The 12,727-nt window shown below is 41.3% G+C and overlaps 1 protein-coding gene across 1 annotated transcript in view; it reads left to right on the top strand.

Annotated features, from left to right (window-relative positions):
• The window catches only part of alkbh1 (alkB homolog 1, histone H2A dioxygenase), a 23,419-nt gene extending 10,692 nt beyond the window's left edge, over nt 1-12,727 (top strand). Inside the window, 5 exon segments of the mRNA XM_052020270.1 lie at nt 1,314-1,476; nt 5,991-6,081; nt 9,285-9,344; nt 9,346-9,476; nt 11,963-12,727. Of these exon segments, the coding sequence (XP_051876230.1) occupies nt 1,314-1,476; nt 5,991-6,081; nt 9,285-9,344; nt 9,346-9,476; nt 11,963-12,347 (830 nt within the window). The 3' untranslated portion in view covers nt 12,348-12,727.

Here is a 12,727-nt window from a genome sequence, read left to right as displayed (position 1 = left end):
ATCCTTTCTTAGGCTCTCATTTTATTCCATGTTAATGCTCCATCAGACCTTTAACTTTGTACTTTCCAGATGGCTGAGCCTGTCTTGTCATTAATAGATGTCACTATAGGATGTGGGACGTTCACAGTCTTGCTCTCCTTTTTCTTTCCTTATTCTCCTGGATTCTAGCTGAAATATTATTACCACTGAGTTTGCCTTTAACTCCGATCTGATCTCAAAACACTAAAAGGAATAATTGTGAAATAGTGCTGTATTTTCTAAAGAGGAAAAATTATTGGCTGAGTTTTTAATTTTGATCATGTGTTTGTGGTTTTGTAAGTCTGCTTATGCTTTGTATATTTTTCTTCACATCAAAATTCTGCTTTACAAATACTGAATCAAAGGCCTCTTATCTCTAGCAGAGACTAAGAAAGTGCAGCAGCTGCCTGGAAGCAGTAAATAGTTTCTGATCCCCCAGAACCTTGAAAGACTCCAATGAACACTCTTAAATCTGAAGAATTTCTAATGCATGATGGTGAAAATCAGAATTCATAATGCCAGGAGAGAAGTGTGAATGTGAACTTGTATAGTAGGGCATGAGCTGAATTTTATTAATAAGAACATGGTAACAGAATGTATGATGGATGCACTGGGTAAAAGCAGAATTAAAAGACCTTTCCCCAGGATAGATTGCCTTTGCCTTAATGTAGATTTCTTGTCAATGTTTATTTAGCAAGGCAGAGAATGTTCAGCACCAGCCCTTCTCCAGTAAATTTCTGTAGTAATGTTAACCACAATGCAGTAAAAACATCTCTTGGTATGCATTAAACTGGGCAAATTTAAAAGATCTATCTTTAAAAAGAAAGCTGTTTCTTACCATCCACCTTTTCATGAAGCCCGCCTGTTGTGCTTAGACTTTGATGTCTTGTAAAGACATGTATTCGCATCTTCTTACAAATTAGCTCAGAGTTTTATAACTATTTTACTGCCAGAAGACCTATTGAGCACCCATCATTTTGAATATATTCATTAACAGGCAGACCAGAGGAAGTACATTCAGTGGTAGTTCCTGGGCTTTGGTTAGCTCTTGTTGTATATAGCTTGCATATGCAAAAGATGTTGATGCTGAAAATGTAATATAGAAAATGGTGGAAATACTCAGTGGTATCCATGGAGAGAGAAACAGAGTTAGCATTTCAGGTCAATGACTTTTCATCTATTCTAAATCATTCTGTCTGCTATATGTATATCACCATCAAAACCATGATTTCCACGGCGCAATGTGTTATTTGAAAATATTTTGCTGTAAATCATTTGCCTGACCCTTTATTTAGGATTCATGTTCATTTCGGATCCCTTTCTTCCTGGATGGCAGTGTTACTGGGCCAAGCAGTGTTTGAAAACCTACCCTCGGAAACCAAATGTCTGCAACTTAGACCTGCACATGTCACCGGAGGAAACTAAGGACCTTTGGGAGCAGAGCAGAGAACAGCTGAGGTAAATGCCTCGGAATGTTAAAAGCCTTGACTTTCCCTTGTTTACAGCACTCTCAATAAGAAGCCCAATTTCCCTCCTGCCAGATTCACCCTGCCGAAATCCCCATTCATACCTTTATTAACTAAAGATTTCACTATTCCAACACTGTTATAGCTGGCTTTCCTTATTCTACTCTCTATAAACCAGAGTCATCCAAACCTCTGCCCTTGCCTATCTTGCACCATGTCCTAATCACCCGTCACATCTGAGTCCACTGCTCCTGATTATGTGATGCCTCTACTTTAAAATTAAAGTTTTATAATTGTTTCATGGCCTCAATATCTATATTCTCTTCCAACACTACAGCCCACTATGCTGCACTAATTCTGACCTCTTGATCACCCCCAAATTTAACCATTCCACCATTGACGGCTAGGCCTTTAGCTGCTAGGACCACTTAGCTTTGGAACTATTTCTTCCCCTAAGTGTTTTGTGTTCTCTACCTTTTATAAAGGCACGATTTTGACTAAACTTTGGTCATCTCCCCAACCATCTCCTTGGTATAGCTCATTATGAATTACTGTTTGATAATTCTCCTGTAGAATACTTTTGAGAAGTTCACCTTCAGTGGCAGTGCCGTATAAAATGGAAATAGTTTTTTCCCCCAGTGACATGGAGCCAATCAAAGATTCAGAAGAGTACTAAATGATCAAGAAACTAGCTGTACAATGGAACAGAAAACCCTAATAAAGATATTCGGAACAGGCTGGAACCATATTCTTAACTGTATTGTCTTATTTGTTTTCAGGTGTCCATGCATCGGTTACCCGAAAATAGGCAACTTCAGCACACTCTGTTTTTATATCAGAAAGTATAACCCTGTGGTTAATTTCCCAAGTCCCCTTTGTTCTAGTAGTAAGTGAAAGCTAGGAAACCAAAAACTTGCCCCATAAGGACTGAGAAATAGCAATAGAAAGAGATCATCCATCAAACCAGTAAAGGGGAAGAGGTTGAAAGTGGGCATTATGTAGAGCAGGCTCTGCCAAAGCACACATGCTGTTTTCAATTCACCAGCCAGTTGTTTAGGGCATAGTTGCTAATGTCACCTGTGCTTTAATCTGCTGTTAACATTGTGTTCTTGTAATATTCTTTGGTTAGAATTTCTAACACACGTTCTATATGAATTGAAATAAGTATTTGAGGCCCAAATAAGACGATAAGACCTAGGAGCAGAATTAGGCTATTTTGGCCCATCGAGTCTGCTCCGCCATTCGATCACGGCTGATTTATTTTTCCCTCTCAACCCCATTCTCCTGCCTTCTCCCCGTAACCTTTGACGCCCTTATTAATCAAGAACCTATCAACCTGCACGTTAGATATACCCAGTGACTTGGCTTCCTCAGCCGTCTGTGGCAATGAATTCCACAGATTCACCACCCTCTGGCTAAAGAAATTTAGGACTCTGGCAAATGAATTATTCCTGGAGAGGGGTAGAGGCAGGCATTGGAAAATTGGACCCTAAATTTGGAGAAGCACATCATTGATAATGGGAAGAAAAGGAAATAATGTTAAAAAGGTTCAAGGCATATGCACACATTTCCTACAACACACCTTGAGAGATGAGCACATCTCCAAAAAGAAAATCCTCTACATAGATTAAAGCACAGCCATGAAATTATTCAACAATCCTACTGTTTTTTCAAGGCTTATACACCCAGCTGACTCCAAATAAAGCTACACCCTGATTACTCAGCATTCAGCTAAACATGTTGGAGATCTGAAAAACTCATCACAGGCGGAATCTGTTTGCTGAATCTATGTCCTATGACTGGGAAACAAAAATAGCGTATTGAAAGCACACAACTGCTCCACTGGCATCTGAAAAGGGACAAATTTGTTTCTGGTACTAGCATTTATTTTATTGTTGTTCCTCCAATTCTGCCTATTTCTGAAACATTTAGTACTTTGGTTCCATGGCTGGTTGAGTGTCTTGATCAAATTACTGCAGTGTAATATATGCAACTCAAGAGGTGTTCAATTTTCAGCACTTAAAAACAGATTGATCAATCCTATTGCTAAACGGAAAAGCCATTTTTCAGTCATTTATGGATAAAGATGATGAGGATATTTTTGCATTGACTTTTAAGCGTGACATATAACTGCACAACTGCAGTGTCTGCTTGCAGTTAAAAATGTTTGTCCTCCTATTCCTTGAACTGCCTGGGGCTAAAAAGCTTATGAACCCTGATGAAAAGAAATGGGCTTTTACTCTCTAATGTACATTATATCCTAATGTAACTTCTGTTACTTCTGAAATTTCCCCTTCTGGTAAAGATTATTGCACGTCAAATTTGGAACTTGCTAAATTTACACATAAACACTACGGTGTGGCTTCCATACTAATTTATTACACTACATCCTGTATAAACATTCCAGATTCTCATCATCACTTTGTTATTATACTATAAAACCTTACTATACATGTACTCTAAAGTAAACTTTGGTAAATTCGGCTATCGAATCTCCTATTGGAAGAAAGCAAATGCAGGTATAAAAGAGGCTTGTTTTGAAAATAAGGCTGCCCACCATCCATATCAGATATCAAAAGAGCTGACACTCTGCACTCTTACAAGAGTCTTGCACTCGCACTGCTAAAACCTAGCTCAGTCATGTTCCAGAAGAGACTAAAAAAAACAACTTTTTTTGTGTCAAGCTGTGTCGCTGCATTCAAAAGGTGTACAGGTTAGATTGATGTGGTTATATCACTGGGCTCTATTTTGCTGGATAACAGCTTCATTTTCAGTACTATGAAAGCAAAATACTGCACATGCTGGAAATCTAATACGGGTGGTCAGACAGCTTCTCTGGAGAGAAAAATAAAGTTAATGTTTCAGGTTGATGACATTTCATCAGAACTCTATTTCTCTCTTCACAGATGCTGGGTCCATCCCACTGAGTATTCTGGTTTTCTAGTGTTATCATTCTCATTTATCTTTGAGGGAGCATTTATAAAATTGACATTGTCTGAATGAACATAATGCATTTTGTGTTAAAAGCCACAAATGAGTTAACACATCTGACTAGAACTATTTGATGGCAGTTTAAATTATATCGGCTACTAATTAACATTGAAGGAATGTATGGAAAATGAAGCCCTAATTTTAAAATGTGTCCCATGAATGCACCAGCAGCTATAAGAGACAGTGATACTGATTATCACATAGGTAATCATTCCTCAGTGATCTGAATGTAATGTAAGAACCAAATGTTCTTTTATTTTCTGAACTTGCTGCCCATATGTAAATTCATTTTAAACATTCTGAGCAAGTCCATAAAGTGAAATTGAAAAGGCGGATCTGGAATTGAATAGTTACTCAAATAGTCATGCAGGCTGGCCAGAAAGTCAAGAACTTTATAAATGCCAGCAGTTCCTGAAGCTGGGTTGTTAAAGTTGAATAGAATTTGTCATTTTTCTATTTGATTGCCTCAAGACATGCTGTGATGTCAGAGGTGCTATATAAATGTAGATTGTTATTGAGATGCAGGACTGGAATCACCTGCTTAAATTTCACTTCCTAATCAATAAAGTTAAATTCATTCTGATTTTGTGACAGAGAACATTATGCAATCCTTTGCTTGCACCTCCATTCTCCCCCAACCCCATCATCCCACCCCCGCCACAAATTTCATGGATGCAAATTTCAAAAGAAAATTCAGTACAGCTGCAGTGTCTTTTGTTTGCCCATTATGACAGAACCTTGTAATATACTTGGGCTCCACCTTTCCTTCTGCCAATCAGTATTGAGAGGAATTGCACCAGAGTCTTACATCAGCATGAAGAAAATTGTTGTTTTTTTCTTTAGTTGGTTTCATTTGAAAGGCATCAAACCTTTCCTTGCAGAATTGCAAACCTTTTTTCTTTCTCTTCCTATTCAAGTCTTTTTTTTTAGAAAGATTATTATGAAATTATTAACCTTTATTGAAAGGCCACCTTATCATGTCTTGTAGAGCTAAAGGGCACTTTTTAATTTTTGGTTTTCTTTCTTTGAACCAGAAACAATACTTGTGGACTTTATATATTTTAAAATAGTCGTACGGCCTACCCCAACATCAGAGACAGGCAGCATTGGTAAAGTATGACTCCTGAAAACTAAAAAACCTTCAGTTTCAAGGTGTCTGACTGCCGGGAGCATGAAGCCTGTACTCTCACTGTTGTGCGATTCAAATCCCTGAGCTGCCAATCACTACCCACTTGTTTTATTTGCTTGGGTGAGTTTCTAGTCCATCCTTGTCCACACTGCTAGTAACAGTACCGTATGGATATGAGCCACCATATCTCATGAGCAATGAAGAGGTTGAAGACTGTCAGGATGTACTTCAGTGATATACTGTCCCAAACTGATATTATTAGAGCAGAAATCCTCAGATGAAGGTTGCTAGATAGAAGTGGTGTGTACCCCAAAGGAATGTGAGGGCAGGGGAATAAATGAAAGTGCAGTTTTTAATGGAATTTCACAATCTTTTTTCTTTGCTAGGCTAAAAACCCCTGGTAAACGAGAGGCCAAAAGCTTGCTAGAGAAACTGCGATGGGTTACCTTAGGATATCATTACAACTGGGAAACAAAGGTAACTTTTCTCTGTGACTGAAAAAGCATTTTAAGAAAACATCTGTTCTGTATCTGTACATTTTCAAGCAAAGATCCTTCTTATCAGGTTCCATTTTGTGATTTCCTCCCCATCCAAAGGAGGAACTGGTGACCTGCTCCTAGCCTCTTGTCAGCTTTGCACTAACTTGTCAGAAGAGTGGACAGACAGCAAAGTTAGCTAGTACCTCTGGGAATCCACTTCATTCACGGAGGAGGAGCCCTTGCTCAGTGACTGCACCTGCTCACAAACTTATCCAGCAGTCTTGGCAATACAAGTGATTTTTTTTTTCTTCTCCCTCTGCAAATGTTCTTGCACTACCCTGCACTGTTATCCTAGATGCTTGGTGTCTTCCTCTATCTTAGCCTATGAGGGTCTGGGCAGGAAAAAGAAGGAGGCATATGTCAGGTACAGGCAGCTGGGTGCAAGCCATTCCCTTGAGGAGTGTAAAGCATTATAAGAGTACCTTTAAGAAGGAAATTAGGAAGGCAAAAAGGAGCCATGAGATATCCCTGGCAGACAATATAAAGGAGGATCCTAAAAGTTTCTATAAGTATATTAAGAGCAAAAGGATAGCTAGGGAGAGAGTAAATCCCCTTAAGGATCAGTGTGGTCATCTATGTGTGCAGCCACAGGAAATGGATAAAGTCTAATGTGAATACTTCCCTTATGTATTTACTGTGGAGAAAGACATGGAAGCTCATGATAGATAAGGTGGATGGTCACCTTATCCCAGAGTAAGGGAGTCTAAAATGAGAGGACATTGGTTTAAGGTGAGAGAGGAAAGATTTAAAAGGGACCTGAGGGGAAGGTTTTTCCGCACAGAGGGTGGTGGATATATGGAACACGCTGCAAGAGGAAGTGGAAGTGGGTGCAATTACAACACTTAAAAGGCATTTAGACAGGTACATGACTGTGAATGGGGGATATGAGCCAAATGCAGGCACATGAGCCTAGCTCAGGAAGGCATCTTGACTTGTTTGTGATATACTGTATATTAACAATTGGGATGAGAACCTAGGTGGCATGGTTACTAAGTTTGTAGATAACACTTAAGTGTGTAGTGGACAGTGAAGAAGGTTCTCTAAGATTACAGCAGGATCAAGATCATCTTGGAAAGGAATGGCAGATGGAATTTAACTGAGACTAGTGCAAAGTGTTGCATTTTGGGAAGTTAAACCAGAGCAGGACTTACATAGTAAGTAGCAGGGCCCTGGAGTGTGTTGTAGAACAGGGAGACCTAGGGGCGCAGGTATATATGTAGTTCCCTGAAAGTGGTGACACGGGTAGACAGGATGGTAAAGAAGGCATTTGGCTCGCTCACGTCAGAACATTGAGCACAAGAGTCGGGACATCATATTACAGGTGTACAAATCATTGGTGAGACTGCACTTGGAGTAATGTGCGCAGTTCTGGTTGCCTAGCTATAAGAAGGATGTGATTAAGCTAGGGAGAGTGCAGAAAAAATTCACAAGGATTCACACCTCCTCACTCACCACCATTCAGGGTCCTAAACAATCCTTCCTGGTGAGGCAGTCCTTCACATGTGAATCCATTAGTGTCATTTATTGCATCGGGCGCTCCCGGTGCAGCCTCCTCTACATCAGTGAGACCCGACACAGATCGGGGGATTGCTTCATCAAACACCTTCACTCTGTCTGCCGTAGCAGCTGGGATCTCGTGATGGCCAGCCATTTTAATTCCACTTCCCATACCCACACTGACATGCCTGTCCATGGCCTCCTCCACTGCCAAGTTAAGGCTAAACACAAGATTAGAGGAAACGGCACTTCACATCCCTCCTTGGTAGTCTCCAACCTGATGGCATCAATTTACTCTAATAACCACACCTCTCTGTCCCTTCTTTTCCTGATCGCACCAGCCCCCATCACCCTATCTCTTTCCCCTCCCCCACCCCCAGCCTCTCCATCTACCCATCACCCACACACTCCTCCCACTGGTTCCCCTCCCACCTCCTTCCCTTTATTCTGTTCCATGGTCCACTGTCCTCTCCTATCAGATTCCATCCTCTTCAGCCCTTGGGTCTCTTCCACCTATCACCTCCCAGCTTCTTACATCATTCCCACTCTCCCCCTTCCCTCACCTGCCTATCACCCCCCCCCCTCACTTGGATCCACCTACCATCCGCCAGCTCTTGCTTCACCCCCTCCCCCCACCCTTTTATAATGACTATCTCCCCTCTTTCTTTCCAGTCCTGATAAAGAGTCTCAACCCAAAACATCGACTGTCCATTTCCCTCCACAGATTCTGTCTGACCCACTGAGTTCCTCCAGCACCTTTGTGTGTTGCTTCACAGGGATGTTGCTGGGGCATAGGGGCTTGAGTTATAAGGAGACACTGGATAGGCTGGACTGTTTTCCCTGGAGTGTAGGAGACTGAGGGGTGAGATCATTCAGCATAGATAAGCTGAATGATCACAGTCTTTTCCCCAGGGTAGGGGAGTCTAAAACGAGAGGGCTTCGGTTTAAGGTAGGAGGGGAAATATTTAAAGGGGTCCTGAGAGGCACGTTTTTCACACAGAGGGTGGTAATGGAATGAGCTGCCCGAGGAAGTGGTAGAGGTGGGTTCAATTATGTTTACAAGATGTTTGGATGGGTTTGTGGATAGGAAAGGTTTAGAGCAATATAGGTAAAATGCAGGCAGATTGGACTAGCTCAGGAAGGCACCTTGGTCAGCACAAATGAATTGGGCCAAATGGCCTGTTTCCTTACTGTGTAACTCCATGATTCTAGATAGGATAGGCATTCAAAGCCTCTCCACCAGTTATGAGGCTCAAGTTAGGAATGGAATGGAATGCTTATCAATTGCATGGGATGCACATATTCATAGCAACACATATATTTTAATTAACGCAAAGCATTTTACTTATTATGACACAAAAGGAAGTCATTTAGCCCATTGGCTCAATACTGGCTCCATCAGTACCATTGAGTACAGTGATATATGGAAGTGATCCATTAGCATCTTGTCGGTATTAAAAGCGCCTTTCAAACCTTAAGTTGAAGTTAAGAAAATAACAAAACTTGTGAAACTCACACGTCCAGTACACATTAGTTTGAATGTGAAACCTTTAATGGTCGTATCTTTCAACAGCCAGTGCTCATGCTTTTTAAAGGGTTCTTTGCTATGGGTGCATTGACTATCTTTGGGCATTTCATTTGCAGAAATATTCACCCGATCACTATACAACATTTCCTGTAGACCTCGCATACCTGTCAGAGCAGGGTTGCAGCAGCTTGTGGCTTCCACCAGTTTAAGGCAGAAGCAGGGATATTGAATTATTATCATTTTGACTCTTCACTGGGTATTCATGTGGATGAATCTGAGATGGACTACTCCAAACCCCTCTTGTCCATTCAGGTAAAGAAAAGTGAACAAAATGCCACTTTTTAATGCCTCTACTGATCTTCATGGCCGGTGTTGGGTAATGTTTTGAGTGGCAAAGGGTTGGTAATCAGAAGATTGTGGTTTAATGTGACTGTCAATAGAATCAGGGAAGAAATGTAGAGGAATTTATTTTACATTTGTTTATGATCAGGAAATTATGTGAAAGGATGATGGAATAATATTTTGAAAAAGAATTGATAAATGCATGAAGAGGGAAAATTTACTGGATTATATGGAAAAAGCTGGAGATTGGGCGAATTGACTGGGACAGACAGTCAGTTACACACATTACAATGAAAATCAAAAAAACTGCAGGTGCTGGAAATCTGAAATAAAAATAGAAAATGCTGGAAACACTCAGCAAATCGGGCAGTATCAGTGAATTAAAAAAAAGTTAATGATTCATGTTCAAACCCTTCATTGGACCTGGGTCTCCAACTGAAACATTAACTCTGTTTCTCCTTCCACAGATACTGCTTGACTTGCTGAGTGTTTTCAGCATTGTCTGCTTATAGATCTTTCAAAGAGCTGGCATGATGCGATGTTTTGTTCTTTGATTTCAGTGGTTTTGCTTTCATGGTTTCTGAAGATATTATTGCTTACTGAATATTTTGGTCCTCTGTTGCCAGTGCATCAAACCAATAGCCTTATTTCAACATTTCAGCTTGCTTTCCATCACACCAGACTTGATCAGTAGCAGAGAAAAGGATTTCTCGCTCCTTTCACCATCTATCACTCACCAGACTTTGTCTTTAAACCCCCCCCCACCTCCCCCTCCCAGTTCCACCTGCCCATCACCCTCCACCTTACCAGATTCCACTTATCACCTAACAGCCCCCATCTCACCCCTCACTCTTCACCTCTTTATACCGGCTATCTTCCCTCTGTACTCTCAATCTGATGCATTACGGTCTCGACCTGCAACTGCAACCATCCCTTTACCTCGACTGATGCTGCTTGACCTGCTGAGTTCCTGCAACAGGTTTGTTTTTTGCTCCGGGTTCCAGCATCTGCATTCTCTTGTGTCTCCACGGAAAAGGGCCTCTTCTTTTAAGGTCGAAATGCCCTTACTCCACATCACAACGAACACAGACTTGACATTTGAAAGGAGAAAAGTTTGCATACGCTAACTTCAATTGAACAGACAATCTAAAACTCTTTCCTCAGCAACAATTACAAAACACATAGTCTTTATTTAACAGCTCTGCAGACTGCAGGGAATTGTTAGGTGAAAGGAGGGAGCGAGCAAAACAAACAACATGTGAAGTAATTCCACCAATTTGCAAAACACTGGCCATTTATTTCTACAAATTGCATATTCTTCCACTATTGCACAATTTCTATCTGTCAGTGGTTGACAATCTTGGATTTCTGGCAGTGCCACTCTGAAGTTCTTTACCAGGTAGTAGGTGTCACACACAGTATAACAGGAGAATCTTTGCTATAGCTGTTCCCTGAGGGGGGAAGATCACGGGTATGTGCTCAAGTTCTATTGTAATGTTCCTCCCGAAGTTTTGTATTATCGACATTCAAGATTATAATGTCAACCACTGTGTAGGAATGCTTCAGGCTAAAGAAAGCTATTGATGCTTCATGAGAAGCAAACCTGCTAATATAGTCACACTGCCATTACATTGCCATTCTGAATGTAAAATGAAAATCCAAAGTCTTGGATCAGATTTTCAATGCAATATTATAATAAATAGGGAAGAGTAATGGTATATGATGTTTATTTCAAGACCGTAATATTTGGGTTTTCTGTTGATTCTGTGCGAGGTGAAGTCAATGTAATGATTATCTGTTGTGAGTGCACTGTAGGCCACTTCTGCATTGCGACAACTGGGTCCTTTCCCCTGTTAACTTTTGCTGAATGAGACAGTTGTGACCTTGGTGTTATCTTTGACACTTGAGTGAATTCTGGATCTTCTATCCTCTCCACCACATGGACTATTTACCTCCACCTCTGCAACGTTCCTCAAGCCGCTACCAACCATATTCCATCTACCTACTTGGTCGCCTCATTTTCTGTTCTCTCTTGACAGTCCTTCCATCATTAGCTCTGCATAAACATTATCTCAACCACATCTACACTGTCAAGTCTAGTTCTAGTCCTTGGTCTAAGCCAGGTTACTTTGTCCATTGCCAGGTGGCATTAGGCAGTGCATCAGCTGTGACATCCCACATCCCCGTGGTCTTCAGACACTCGAGCATTATGTTTGATGAGTCGCCAAAGTATGATCAGCATCTATGAAGTCATGCCTCAAAGGGGTTAAATGGAGAAAATTGGCAGGTTGAAAATAACTGAAATTGCTAAAATACAGCTTTTTTTTTCTTTCACGCTCTCTCTCTCCTCTTTTCTCCCTCCTTTCCCTCTTCCTCTCCCTCTCTCCTGCTCTCTCTCTTCTCTCCCCTCTCCCTCTTTCTCCGTCCTTCCCCCATTTCCATCTCCATCCTCCAGCTTTGGTCAATCAGCTGTGTTCCTTCTCGGAGGCCGGAAGAGGCAGGATCCTCCCCTTCCCATGTACATGCACAGCGGAGACATCATGATTATGTCAGGCAGCAGCCGTCTTCTGTATCATGCAGTGCCCCGGATCGTCCCTAACCTGGAAGGAGGGCGACTCCCCAGCTGTTTGGAACACACAACAACCAGCAACAACCAGCACAGTGACGAAGGTGACTGGGAAGCCTGTGCTAAGTACCTGGAGACCTCCAGGGTGAACATGACTGTGAGGCAGGTGCTGGAAGTCGGACAGAGTTTCCCAGTCGAGTCAGACAGTGAAAAGAGAAGGAGGCATCCAGCCGTCCTCTTATCCTCAAGATTACTTCGTGAAGACAAATGAACAGAAATTGGTCAGGACTGATGTGGCAGAGACCCTGTAGTCCTTCAGCCCTTTCCTGGAGATTTTATGGTGGAAGGTCCATAGCCTCAGCTCTCTATTTTACAATATTTCTTCTCATATTTTAGGCCTTAAAATCTGATGAGAAAATACAGAAGGGTTTATCCGTTCATACTCCATCCATGCACAGTTTCTGCGATCTCTATCTGTCCTCATTTTGCAGGTTTTCCATCCACATTGCCCCATCTAATTGTAATGGTTGCCCTTTTATTTACAAAGAGGAATTGTGTCTAACTGATGGTAACTTTGATAAAGTGACATGTATAAAAAAGCCCAATAGTATTACATGATTGAATCTGATGGGAGTTTCAATTTTATACTAT

This window comes from Pristis pectinata, chromosome 1 (assembly GCF_009764475.1).
Source record: "Pristis pectinata isolate sPriPec2 chromosome 1, sPriPec2.1.pri, whole genome shotgun sequence".
Lineage (NCBI taxonomy): Eukaryota > Metazoa > Chordata > Chondrichthyes > Rhinopristiformes > Pristidae > Pristis > Pristis pectinata.
The sequence above is the reverse complement of the archived record's forward strand: the minus strand, read 5'-3'. Positions and strand labels throughout refer to the sequence as shown.